Source organism: Procambarus clarkii, chromosome 76 (assembly GCF_040958095.1).
Source record: "Procambarus clarkii isolate CNS0578487 chromosome 76, FALCON_Pclarkii_2.0, whole genome shotgun sequence".
In the NCBI taxonomy this organism is placed as follows: domain Eukaryota; kingdom Metazoa; phylum Arthropoda; class Malacostraca; order Decapoda; family Cambaridae; genus Procambarus; species Procambarus clarkii.
The window spans coordinates 15744586-15759696 of record NC_091225.1 but is presented as its reverse complement, the minus strand read 5'-3'; the positions used below and the strand labels follow the sequence as shown (position 1 = coordinate 15759696).

At 39.2% G+C, this 15111-nt stretch overlaps 1 protein-coding gene across 1 annotated transcript; it reads left to right on the top strand.

Moving 5' to 3' along the window:
* The first annotated feature begins 628 nt into the window (after positions 1–628).
* LOC138357187 (uncharacterized) lies at positions 629–11526 on the top strand. Its single transcript, XM_069313835.1, has 3 exons — positions 629–1052; positions 8488–8605; positions 11433–11526. The coding sequence occupies exons 1-3, from the start codon at positions 629–631 to the stop codon at positions 11524–11526; spliced, it is 636 nt and encodes a 211-aa protein (XP_069169936.1).
* Positions 11527–15111: the final 3585 nt, after the last annotated feature.

The window sequence follows — 15111 nt, the reverse complement described above, 5'->3', positions numbered from 1 at the left end:
ATCTAGTTACCAAACCCTCCTCCAGTATGAGATAAAAGTATATTTATTAAATATAATCGACATTAGTAAGTACGTATGTCTGGGAGTGTGTCAAGAGAGGTTCGAGTTTCTGGGGAGTGTGTGTGTAGGGACTTAGCAAGTCTGGAGAAAATACGTATCGAGAGATACGTGTCTACAGACATCAAGTTACAGCCCCGGTGCCAGATAAGTCCACTACGGGCTCACCATAGCCCGTGCTATTTGCAAGTTTTTGTTCTGAGCAGAGAATCTAAAACAACGGGTGACTACGCGTGTCTGGAGAGTCCACGCTCATTAGGGAAGGACAGACACGTGAATTAGATCCCACCGTATTGCTACAATATTCTCTTTGATTCATCGCACTATTGTGATTTCAGTTAGCATTGATAGGATGAATCTGTTACGGATGTAATAAACTTAATTTCCTTATATTTAGTGCTAGAAATGTTCAGGTAAGGTATCTGGGGAACGTTGATTGTGTTTAAACCCATCCTCAAGCTATGTTCGTCCATGCTCCGGCCAACCCAAACCCATCTTCTGGCTATGTTTGTCTAAGCAAGATACTGCATTTCACGTATGTGAGACCAGTATCTAAATATGAAGCACCAGCATGAAACGATTATATTCTCTAGCATTTGAGGAAATTGGAGAATTTTCAGATATCTGTTTCATCTACTATGACCCATCCTCCACGCCTCATCTCCCACGCCCCATCCTCTACGCCTCATCTCCCACGCCCCATCATCCACGCCTCATCTCCCACGCCCCATCCTCTACGCCTCATCTCCCACGCCCCATCCTCCACGCCTCATCTCCCACGCCCCATCCTCCACGCCTCATCTCCCACGCCCCATCCTCTACGCCTCATCTCCCACGCCCCATCCTCCACGCCTCATCTCCCACGCCCCATCCTCTACGCCTCATCTCCCACGCCCCATCCTCTACGCCTCATCTCCCACGCCCCATCCTCTACGCCTCATCTCCCACGCCCCATCATCTACCACGGGAGCAAACACCCACACGTCGTCCTCTCGGTAACGTCCAAAACGTGAAGATAATTATCAGCAGGATTTGGAAAAGGCGCAATGTTTTGAAAGAGCTCGAGTTGGCGGGCCAATCAGAAGCCACTGCTTATGTCCGCCTACCTTTTAATTGGCCAGCTGGACAGGTGGGTACGTGGCATCCCGCCCACAAGATTGAGTGTTTGGGAGGAGGAGCGGGGGGGGGGGAGAGGCTTGAAGGGTAGTAAATATAATGCCATTATGATGAGTTTGATGATATGTTATAATGCTGTTCAGGACGGCTGGTGGCTCATTACAGGAAGAGGTGGGAGGGGGGAAGGAAAGGGGCTAAGGGAATGGGAAGGGGGCTAGTAGTGCGAGGATGGGAAAAGGGCTAAGGAAAGAGGAAAAGAGCTAAGGGAAATGGAAACTAGTTAACGAAAGTTAAATGGGGCTAAGTGAAGGAGAAAGGGGACTAGTGGTGAGATGGCAACAGGGCTAAAGGGGGAAGAGTTAAGGGTGAAACGAACCAAAGAGGATAAAAGAAGGGGAAAGGGGCTAAGGATGAAAGGAAGGGGAAGTGGCTAGTGGTGAGAGGATGGGAAGAGAGGTTAATGGAAGAGGAAATATTCTATGGGTGAGAGGAAAGCGAAAGGAGCTAACAAAAGGTGAAAGGGGCAAATTTCTGTGAAGAGGGGGCTTAGGGAAGGAAGATACATGTAAATAGACACACAGTGATTAAGCGAGAACACCGTGCCTCCAACAGACCTTTAAAGAATAAAGTGGTTCTTATTAACTACAGAATGACAGATTTTTTTGTTTGGTTTTGTAATAGAGGGTATGGAAGGCAATCTCCCATGGAAGATTAATACAATGAGGGGGAAAAACCGGTTATATTACTGCAGTGGTTCCCATCGTTTACGACCTCTCTAGGTTGTTGACGGAACTTGTTTGACCTTCAGCTGCAGTCAAACGAGAAAAAAATTAGGTGCGTAAAAATTAATGAAATAATGATTGCAGTAAAATCTGCAATTACAATTATGTCAATAGTTCTGTTGTTACTATTATTTCCACTCCCGTCGTTGCCACTATTTATTTTACAACTAGTTCAGTTATTACTAATAATGTAATTATGTTAATTACTAACACTATTAAGACTATAAATATCACTATTACTGACACAGTTGTTCATATGACTACTGATGTTACTAGTAATTCTGCTATTACTATTACACTTACTGTTATTAATAATGCTACTGCTATTACTTAAACAACGAATTTCTACTGGTATTACTTCCACTATTACAATTATCCCTAATAAAATATTTGTTCAACCACTGTTACTGATGTTCCTCCTGTCGCTATTACTGTTCATAAGTAATACATAAGAACAGATAAGATTTTAGGAACTATAGGACACCTGTTGGCCCACACGAGGCCGCTCCTAAATTTACATCAACCTTCATCTATATGTCTAAAATACGCTTGAAACAATCAAGGGATCCTAAGGATATTATGTTACAATTATTATGTTACACGTAAATTTGTTCAACAAATAAATCATCATATTTCCAAAGCAGTTTTTTTACAACTTCTTTATTAAATCTAAACATATCCAATTTATATCCATTGTTTCGTGTTCTATTTTGAATACAAATGATGGTGGAGTTAACGAAAAAGTTGGTGATAACAAAAAGTACACACTCGTAACCCACGTCAAATGTTAATTGTTGCTGGTGAGGCTCTAATCAGTTTACAGGAGATATATATAGCATTACTATCACTGATTGAGGACCAACTATAATAGGCTGTCAAATGTTGCTGATTAATACATGAACTATATTTAAATATAGAACTAAGTCCGTCCTCCTAAAATGGAAATACTTATAGTAAATATTTGGTCAAAAGTACCAATATGTGCTGAAGGACCACCCAAAAGTTAATTTTTCTATTACTAAATTTATCCAAATGGGAATCATTTAAACAGTACCATAAATAAAGGACCTAACCTCTCCTAGCCTAATACACGTTATTTTAGGCCTAATGTAATACATATGTGTGCGCTATGCTATGCCTAAGATTATTTAAGCTTTTTTCTTAACTTATTTTTTTGGACCCCATACAATTAAATGCACAAAAAGTGATTTATTGATGGTCCCTCACTACACAGTGCTCTCGAGAAAATAGTTACTTTATGTACAATCATTTCAGGAGGATGGAATGAAAAAGAACCTTTTTCACTTGAAAAGTTGAAAATTTAACACTCCAAAGTTATTTTTTTACAGTTTTATGGCCGGATACTAGAGCTGCGTTTCCTTGATTCTGTCCTTTACAAAGGCAGAGGAGTAATGCATACAAGTTTGAGTGATGAAGATTAAGTCACCCTAAAGGTGGCACGGGCATGAATAGCCCGGAAGTGGAGACTCTTTCGAAAAATTCCCAGTACCAATAGCCACAAGGATTGATTGATGAAGGTTAAGCCATCCAAGAGGCTTACATGTGTACATGTACACGTACATACATGTGTACATGTACACGTACGTACATATGTACATGTACATGTTACAACAAGAAGCCATGCAGAGCATACTGGAAGATGATTACTTACGATCCAGTGTCTGGTTTCCCCCAGAAAGATTACTTGCAGTAAATGTTACACTCTATCACAGCTCTGGGCCATGGAACCGATATATGCGGGTGCTAAAAGAATGCTTACCTAAACGTTGTTCCTTATAATCCTTGTATATATATGGAATCATGCCTACTTATTTGGACGCATGCCTAGTTGGAAACACGTCTTTTGAATTTATGCCTAATTGGTAGAAAGGTATAGAGGGGAGAGGTAAAGAGGAGGAGACTTTGAGAGGGAGAGGGGGAAGAGAAAAAGAGGGAGAGTGGTGTTCAGGAAGAGGAGGGAGAATGGATAGGAGAGAATGAGAATGGAAGAGTGGTAAGGAGGAATAATGGGATGGATATAGGGAGAGAGAGAGACAGAGACCGGGCACTGCTGGGTACCAGGTAATATATTATGTACGTATTATATATATATAACAAATAAAACCACAGGAATTCTACTATTAACCTACATATTTACATTGTAGTGAAGCATCACTTACATCATGCTGCGTTGCTTTGTATATAAAAATACATAATGGACATTCGTTGGAAGACATGCAAAGAAGAATGATTAACTTAATCCCCAGCATCAGCGTCTTGGCATTGAGTGATGGCTCATATTTTCAGTGGGAGTCCATATAAACAACTGGCCCTGTACTCTTACGACCGCTCTGACACATTCCCAGGCATCAGGAATAATTTGGGGTGAAATAGCTCAAGATTATTGCGTTAGACTGCCATGAGAGGCGATGAACGAGGTGATATAAGGCATTGTGCATAAGTGTATGAAAGACTTTAACACAGGGTATTCAACTTGGCCAAGTTTGGAATTTAAGAAAGCGTCTGCTTGGCGGTTCTGTAGTTTTTAGAACATACTTCCACACAGCCTCGATGAATTAAATACCTCTGAAAGTTTGAACAAAATAATGAGCGAGTGCATATAGAATATCATGGGGGGTAATAGACCTACTACAGCTATAGTTTCTAATGAAACAATAACATAAAATGTCTAGAGAACCCCTAAACTAATTTTGTTTTTTGCCACTGCAAATTGCATGTATACATTACAGGTAATTATAATTTACTTTAAGTCTGCAATCGTTAAGTCTAAAATTTAATTGGTAGTTGTTATGTAAAATGTTTATTGAAGAGAAGCAAGTGCTAACATCGAGACAGAAGAACACGTTTTGCGTGTTAAAGTCTTATCAAACACCTGAGAGAGGGACAGTGCTGGTGCTTACAGAGAGAGGTGGGGACGGCTGAGGTCACGGAGGTGAAGGTGAACAGAGATCCAGGACCACAGGGATTAACTTAGTCACAATTTACATTTTTTTATATATTATTTTTTTTTAAATTTATGTTATTTTTCTCACTTTAACCCTTTCAATCATTTGTTTATGTATATTAGTTAATTTGCTAGAGCACTTACAAGTGAAACATTGGAGTGTGTGCTGTGTTAAGTGTTGCTGTCTCACCCGACGACTGAGAGCAGGAATGCGTCTTTAATCCCTTTGACGTCACAACCAAATTATGGATGCTGGGATATAATAATTCGCTTTGTCGTGGACAAGAAGCTTCATATATTATATATATATATATATATATATATATATATATATATATATATATATATATATATATATATATATATATATATATATATATATATATATATAAAAGTTTGTGAGGGTACCACCTCTGGTGCCAATGTGGGGACCCATAGCCTCAGAGAAAAAAATAAAAAGTATTCAGAGGAGACCTTGTGGTTTCTCACTGAACACTAATATTATCTTCTCCTACCACCCCCATTCTTTTGTATGTACACATATATATTTACTTTATTTGAACTTTGTTACAAAAAAGGAGTTACATATGGGTTACAAAGATGGTTATCATAGGTTGGGTTGGATCGGTTATCATAGGTTGGGTTGGATCGGCACGGTTTATTGGAGGAGGTCTCTGCCGACTCTGCCTATATATATATTGTATATGCAATCGTTGGTTTCCTTCAAGGCGTTCTGATTGGTGTCTGGGGAGTTTTTTATGTGTAGATTGGTCATTTTTTTGTTTTTGTATTTTGTTTTTGTACAAAACAAAATTAGTACAATGATTGTCCACTGTCAGGTAAGACCGAAAATTAGGAAAAGACAGCACTAAGCCAGAGTGAATATATTGTAGTTAAAAGGAATATGAGAACGAGGCGCTGGGTTATATAGACGCAGTGAAAGAACGGTACTCATCTACTTAGACCATCGGGAATCAAATGGTTCTACCGAATAATAAAAATAGTTTGACTATCTACTCTGTGAGTTCTTCTTAATAACCTGAATGTTGGCATCATATCTCAACGGTTTTGTCTTGTCTAAATTTTCAATTATACTATCCCCAACGAACCCCAAAGAAAATTCTTTCCCGCTATTTTTTTTTTTGTAAATATTAATCACTTACAATTTTTCAGTTGCATGACGCTCCTGGAAACATGATTTAAAGACCTGCAAGGCACTTCTGGATACACGATTCCAGAACCTTCAACACGTTTCTGGAAACAAGATTAAACTATCTATAAGACGCTTCTGGAAACAAAATTCCAGGACATATAAGACGCTTCTGGAAACTCACGATTGTAGGGGCCTGCATGACGCTTCTATAAGACACTTCTGGAAACAAAAATTATATTTTTTTTTCACGTTACTTGCGCATTATTGAATTATAGCAAATAGGTAAAAAATTACTCGCTAAATAAAACGTGATGCTGTTTTGCAAGTTACTGTTATGATATGTTTTATTTTATAATTATTAAAGTAAATGCAACATTAAAATTATGTTGAAAATAATAATTGTTAATGTTACTTTTTGAATTACTCTGTTTTAATTCGAGATAAATGTTTTTATAAACGTGAATTGTAATATATTTTCAAATTTGGTATATAAATCTTTCCTCATCCAACAATTGATTCAGTGAAAGGGTAAATTAAAAACAGTCGAGACTCAAGTATTGGTTTATAATCTTAGTGAGAAGAAATTTTAACCCCCATCCTGCTGGTCAAAGCGTTGGTAATAACAGCATTTACCACGATCTATGACCAGGCTAAGCGGCTCCAAGCATGAGCCATAACCGGGACTTTGTATGCGTCCAGGCAACTCTCAATATTCCCAACTATAATTCTTTGGCAAATTAATGCAGGGCTTCGATTATACTGACTGATTATACAACAGGTACCGCCGCCTCGCCCATCACACGCTGGATTCATACATCACTAGCTGATTATAGAGGCAATTCATACACGCAAAATTGGTCATATATGATCGTGTAGCGAATCTCTCTTAGATTTATAATCCCATTTTGCAAAGTGATTGAGGATGTGTGAGTTGTACATAAAAATATATACAGATGTGTGAGATATTTTAACGTAAAATAAATATATAATATATAATATATATATATATATATATATATATATATATATATATATATATATATATAATATAATATAATATATATAATATATATTATATATAATATAATATAATATATAATATATATATATATATATATATAAATATATATATATATATATATATATATATATATATATATATATATATATATAAAATAAATAAAAAAGGAAGAGTATTTTTAATACATATGGCTTGGGGACCATTCAAGTTTGTTGTATAAAGGATGCTCGCGTTTTCCTCACATAGTGAATTGATATGATGAAAATATCTGTGCCCGCTGGCCACAGAGTGCTGTTGGCAATTGGGTTAAAAGTCTAGCAAACTTCCAATTGTTTTAACAGTCAGCTGTGGTCTAGTGGGTATGGTATTGGATATGCGTAAGGTGCATGGAACGCCTGGCTGTCCGAGGTTCGAACCCTTCGAATAATAAGTTTTTCTTATTTTTTTTAATATATATATATATATATATATATATATATATATATATATATATATATATATATATATATATATATATATATATATATATATATATTGATGACCAGACCACACACTAGAAGTTGAAGGGACGACGACGATTCGGTCCGTCCTGGACCATTCTCAAGTCGATTGTGAGAACGATCTCTCACAATCGACTTGAGAATGGTCCAGGACGGACCGAAACGTCGTCGTCCCTTCAACTTCTAGTGTGTGGTCTAGTCAACATACTTCAGCCACGTTATTGTGACTCATCGCCTGCATATATATATATGCATATATATATATATATATATATATATATATATATATATATATATATATATATATATATATATATATATTCAAACTTAATTGTGAGCATTTATCTTCCATCTCCTGCCTTTCATATGAGACTGCAGGAAAGCAAAGAAGAAGTTAATCTTGCCCAGCATCCTCTGGGATCATATTTCTCGCTCTACCAACTCCTTTGTATCGATTAATCAATTCTTTTTCTCCCTGAGTCCAGTTCACCCCCACGTCCCACCCTCCAACCACATGGTGCTTCTCTGCCACCCATCCTGCACCCACTCTCTGTTTCTCTGCCTCCCACCTTCCACCCATTCCCTGTTTCTCTGCCTCCCGTCCTCCACCTATTCACTGATTCGTTGCCTCCCACCCTACACCCACTTGCTGCTTCTCTGCCTAACATAGTGCTACTCAACCCCTAATACTTGCTGCTCTCCAATATCCCTCTCTTGAATTCCTCTTCCATCTTATTTACCACTTTTAGCCTCACCTTGTAAGTAAGGTAAGGTAATCTCAAGGTCGTTCCCAGCTCTTCCAGACAGTTAATAATATTAAAACATGAAGCCAAAATGTAAATGTATCAAACTTTTGTAAATTCTTCATAAAATTATCATTCAAATAAATATAGAACAAGAGAGTCGCAGCAGGAACAGCAAGAACCTCAACCACACCAACAGCAGTGGCAACAGCAAAATAGCAGCAGCAACCGCAACAATAGGAGTATTAGCAGCAGCAGGACGTAGCAAGTAAGCCAGCATCAGAAAGAGGAGAAGCAGCAGTAGGAACAGAGGCAACAGAACATAAGGCATCACCAACGAAATTCAGTCAACACACACCATACTAAATTAGCCCCAGTGGGAGGAGAGTTGCCAAATTGATCTTAAAATCAGTATAAATAAGAAAATTGGCTTCTCTGTATTGTGAAGCATATAAGTATCCGCACATTTCGATAACACCACACAGCGAGGTGCATTGCGAGAGAAGAGTATCATTAACGAGAGAGAAGGGGCATCATCTTGAAGTTAGCGAATGAGTCGGCGTGCGGTTGGTCGGGGTGGCCAGTGTAGTGCTAGAGGCAGGGGCAGAGGCACGGAGGCGGTGTTTCGCATCAAAGAAACGCCTATTTGTGCTGCTGTAATGCGTCCCAGCTGACTGGATCCCTTGGGCATTGTGGGTACTGGGCACGGGGCTGGGGCTCTGAGGGTGGGGGGGGGGGGATATATCAATGAAATAAGAGTGTGGGGTGGGGGATCAGTGAGGCTGGGGGGGTAGCAGGGACCTCACAGAGAGGTAGGCTTGAGGGAGACTCCGGATAATGACATAAAGGGGAACGGGACTTGGAAATGCCAAATAATATTATTAAATGGAGCGTAAAAGTCGTCTACTGTATGTCCAGTTCTTGGTTTGTCTGTGGGTTTAGTGTTGGGATGATCACTGGTTACTTAAGGGCGACTTTCCATTGATGAAATTGATTTAAAGACTCCATTGTTAATAGATTCGCCGACCCAATCCCGTGTTTGTCAGGGTATTCGGACTCTTTAACAGCTGTCACCACACACGCACGAACTCAAACACACACACACAACGCCACCCACCAAGCTGAAGTCAACGGACTCAACTTTATTCTCTATACCCTGAAATAAACAGCAAGTCGTGAGTATAATAAGCGTGAATATATATTGTTTAATTTATTCCGAAATACAACAATAATTAAGTAACTTTGGATACAGTTTGGATACATAGTGGTCTATGTACAATGGAAATAAAAAACATCAAATTGGTCTACCAATCAAATTCCAGATATTACCTTAACACCATAATTATAGGCAGCCCTTCCTTACCCCCACCAACCCTCCTTACCTTTGCTGTAAACGCCAGCAAATACAAATGTCAAAGTCGAATCTTTTATTTTCCATTTCCTCTCAAAGTGAAATAAACGGTAAACGAAATAACGTTTAATGAAGCGATCCTTACCGACGGCGTCTGGAAATGTCACAACTAGCATCGAGCACTCCGGGAACGCCGGCACAAGAACCCTGAGGTCGGAGCTTCGTGTTTACCAAAGCTTCTCCTGGTCAGCCTCGATATAAAGAACCTGATAAAGACTTCATTTCTGCCACTCATTTCCTCTTCCCTCTCATCTCCTCCCGCTAGACTCGCTGTGGAGGAAGAGTGAGAGCTATTCTCCTAGTTGAGTCCTCTCCCCCTACTGGCTGGGGCAGGGAGAACGTATTAAATGTTTGGTATCGGTTATAGCATCTTCAACTACGGACCATGGGTTATTCGCCATAAGTAATAATGCCCGTGCGGCTAAACCAGCTCTTACAGGGTGGGTTACGATGCCGCCGCGCGGGATATTTTTTTAAAGTCTGTTTTCGTAAAGCTCTGTTGTTGTTTTTTAGGAAGTTTCATGTCAAAGAGACCTCACAGTAACGCTTCGTAGTGGTTCTTTGTTGCTACAAAAGGGAGAAAATTGGTGAGGACAAAAAGTTTGTGTGGCCTGATGGGGTGAAGGATTATGGTCCACCCTGTATGGCGGTCCAGCCCGAAGCGGGTCTGACTCGCCCAGTTGATGCCAGCTCTTGCCTCGCACCAACACAGTTAACCAATCTCCTATCGAAATATTCTATTCAATTCCTTCCTCCATTTCATCTCATCCCCAGACGCAAAATCAATTGACGAGTGCTGCTCAGCTCAGAGAACGCAGGGAGCGATGTAAACACAGCTGGAATGAAATTCCTTCAGTAAATAAACAGAGGCAACACGAGGTTTGATCCTACGACACCCAGGCGCGCGTTGATAAATGGAATTCAAAGTAACATTCAAGACCAGGAACCGCATTACACCGCTGGATCTCTCACCCCAGCTGTCTTCCTCCGCACTCTTTCACATGACTATACTAGGATGACAAGGATATACGCTAATATATCAATTATTTCATATATACATCGTGCCTAATAGCCAGAACAGCACTTCTTGGCCTAGTATGTACGGTCCAATGTGCCAAATAATTTTCGTTATTTTCAAATATTTCTTTCATGATAAGTTATTTTCTAGCAATAATAATCTGTTTTAATAGGAACAAGAATTACTGACTTAGTTACTCAGTACATGTACTCAGCATGGACAATCGCTGAGTAACTGAAATTTATCGGCATATGGCCTAGAGCCTTGAACATATAATAATTATATATTCACAATTTTTTCATTTGCATTTGAGTTCTATACCTTGACTAATATATACTAACCAATCTTATTAACTGCTGGGTAACAGTGATGTAACAGCTCAAATAAGAAATATTAACTTGATTAGTTGTAAATACCCATTATGTAAATAACAATATTTTACATATAATTTAATTTGTTAACGTTGACATTAGCCAAATACGACTCGTATAGAGATAGTAGTTACAACCAAGGAATATTATTTACGTTGTCCTCTTTCATGTAGCATGTCCCAACACTGGCTCTTAGTGTGTGTTTGTCATTGAGGTAATAGTCGCTTTAGTCTTTGGCTAAAAAAAGACGGTCTTTATACTAAAAAGTTACCCCATGCTGTAATTTCAATTGCAGGTATGTTGCTGCGGCAGCTACTGTTGATGTTACTGCTGTCACTAGTATTGTTGGTACTACTACGGCAGTTTTTCTGCAACGTCTGCTGTTATAACTATTGCTGTTGCTTTTGTAACTATTGTTACTGCTGCGTCTATTACTGTAAATGCAGTTGCTATTACTATTGCTGCTATTTATATTACCGTTGCTGCTGTTCTTACTGCTATTTCCGTTATTACTGCTACTGTTATTACAGTTATTAATAGTTACTGCTGTTTTTAGGGGCATCTGAATCATCAATAAATGATAACGGCAAGATTTAATCGATTTTTCTGCGGATATTTGATCGGTTATGCGTGCGAGCGTGTATAGGTTCCCAAGTTTGTGTGTGTGCACGTGTACTCACCCAATTGTGCGTGCGGAGGTTTAGCTTCGGCTCTTTGGTGCCGATTTTCGTGCGTGCGTGCTTGTGAGGAGTTGTTTATGTAGTGACGATTGAGACTGGCTTGAATTTGTACTAGACTTCTACAGTTACATTGGCAAAAATTCCTGGATAATATGAAATTTCCTCTCCCATTGCTCAGAGTTTTTCTGGTGTATGCTCACGAAACAATTGCATCTTCGTTTCCAGAAAAATTGTCGTCGTTTATATATATTCAGATTTTCAGCCAGAGATGCAGATTTTCGGCATTAATAATGAGTTTTGAGAGAATCTTGAATAGCCTTTACACACTTGTCAATTAAAAACTATATTTGCAACCTGTTCTTACTAAAATATATGCAACTTATTATGGCTTAACTTAAGTAACGTAAACTTGAGTATCATAAAATGTTGAGTGATGTAGAATGAATTTCGCAGTTATAGAGCTACAAAACTATAAGACCAGCTTCAACTGTTTGGCATAACAATACCAACTATGTCAAGGTAACACTGTAATGTAACAATGAGAAAGTGCTACTCCAGTATAACTTATAGCACTATGAGTACACGAGGAGCTGGGGTATGAGGCGATATATATATATATATATATATATATATATATATATATATATATATATATATATATATATATATATATATATATATATATATATATATATATATATATATATAGAATGAGGTGATTTGGTAAAATGCTATGCCCAAGATAACTATCCGAGTGCCGGCGGTGGGGTGGTTCAAATAGCCTCGGCTATCACCTCATTATGTCCGGTCGTGATGGTCAAGTGGATTAAGGCGTCTTGTACATACCAGATGCGTTGCTTCTGGGAGTATGGGTTCGAGTCACTTCTGGGGTGTGAGTTTTCAGTTGCATATGTCCTGGGGACCATTCAGGCTTGTTCGCATATATATATATATATATATATATATATATATATATATATATATATATATATATATATATATATATATATATCGTCGCGTTAACACTAAGTTTCAAGTTATTAACAGTGTTTCAGGACGAAGAAATGTAAATTATGGGACGTGAGAAATAGTTGGATGTGCAAGCCAAGCTGCGAGGGGAGGAAATGCCCCGGATGTTAACTGGGCTGCCGAATGGTCTCCTTTAGTCATTAAAAAATCACAGAGTCCGTTAAGAACTTCAGCTCTTTGCCAGGGACTCTCCTACCCCAAGGCACTCGTACACTCACATGCCTTCATCAAAATTAGGTCTGTTGGATTAGTGACAGTTACGAGTGTTTCCAGGACATAACCTAGATACTGAACAATTCAGAAGATATTAATCCGGATAACTTTTGTTAAGAGATCCAATGTATTTCAAATATGAGTAAAACAGCTTCTAGCCATATTGTAGTAAAGAAAACAAGAGATGCCCTTTCAATCTCAGTGTAGTAATTCTATGGAACCGCATAACCACCGATGCTGTAAATGCCAAGACAGTACTCCAGTTAAAATATTAAATTTGAAAAAATCCTCAAAAATAATTGTTAGACCGTCGATAAGCCGATGGCTTCCAGTCCCCGTCTAGGGCCGCTAAATATGATGGCTCTAGGGGCTTCTTATCCCCCTCGAAGTCAGTAGAGATGGTTGGCCTTCGGGTAAATTCAGGTAAATTATATGTGAAAATTCTCTAGCACAGTAATATGCGGAGGATGGGATGGGAGTGTGGTAAGCTGTCTCGCAAGGAGTCCCGAGTCTTATTTTACTAACACGCTTAGGTACACAACAATGTGATGCTACCCTATTCTGTATGACCGAAAAATGCATTTTTTGACTAATTTGTCAGTTCTTCTTGGAAACGTGCACATTATTATCATGTTCCCGTTATTCCTCCTCTCCTCCAGCTTGAGCACATGAATGCGTATGCATGTGTATTAATTGCAACACTAATACATTCATAATGCAAAGACATACATTAAATAATGTATAAATACACACAGCAAGAGAGAGAACGAGAGTAGTCGGAACGAAGGAAGAGAGGGAGGATTGGGTAGGAAGGAAGAGAGGAGTGGCTAGGGAGGAAGAGAGGAGTGGCTAGGGAGGAAGAGAGGAGTGGCCAGGGAGCAAGAGAGGATAAGTGTGGTGGAGGTAATCATTAACCTGTAAAGATGCAATAACACAGGGAAACCTGAACAATAAACATGACGAGAATGTTAGGGGGCACCAGCCAACTTCAGCCTGACTCGACATGGTCCAAAAATGCATCTTCCCTGTACCGTTTACGAATACATAGGCAGCATTCTATCCATGCTACCCAATGCTACGGGTTTTTGATCTAAAAGTAGATTCCAGCAAGGATAGAGGCCGCAGCTTCCGCTAACAGTTCAGTGGTTATACACCTTTTCACAATAGCTTCTTGCAGTGGCAACTGATAATAGTAGATTCTTATGAGTAACGAAGAACCTTGCGTGAATAAAATGATTTGCGGTTGGATGGGTGGGGGGAAGAAAGTGGTAGGTCTATGGATTTGCCTGTATTTGGTATGCTCATATAATCTTGGTGAGAAAGGAGGCATGATAATTTTTTCTCTACCCGGTCTGCAAGTGTGATCTTTGTGGGGCATGCTGGAATTCTTTCCAGTTGATTTACTCATATGACCTTGAAGAGAGAGAGAGAGAGAGAGAGAGAGAGAGAGAGAGAGAGAGAGAGAGAGAGAGAGAGAGAGAGAGAGAGAGAGAGAGAGAGGAGAGAGAGAGAGAGAGAGAGAGAGAGAGAGAGAGAGAGAGAGAGAGAGAGAGAGAGAGAGAGAGAGAGAGAGAGAGAGAGAGAGAGAGAGAGAGAGAGAGAGAGAGAGAGAGAGAGAGAGAGACAGACAGACAGACAGACACAGACAGACAGACAGACAGACAGACAGACAGAAAGAGAGACAGAGAGACAGAGAGACAGAGAGAAAGAGAGAAAGAGAAAGAGAAAGAGAGAGAGAGAGAGAGAGAGAGAGAGAGAGAGAGAGAGAGAGAGAGAGAGAGAGAGAGAGAGAGAGAGAGAGAGAGAGAGAGAGAGAGAGAGAGAGAGAGAGAGAAGCTAGCCTAAAAAACCTACGACTGTGTAGCATCTAAAGAAAATATCAACGTTCCCCACACTCTCATGGATTGAAATAAAAAATTTAAGGATACAAGTACAGTGAAGTACATGAAAAACTTCATGTACTTTATGAAACTGACACGTAAAACTACAAAGTTTTAATTGTATATAAAAGCAAGGAATTAAAACGTGCTGATGGGAAGGAGGTGTTCCTTA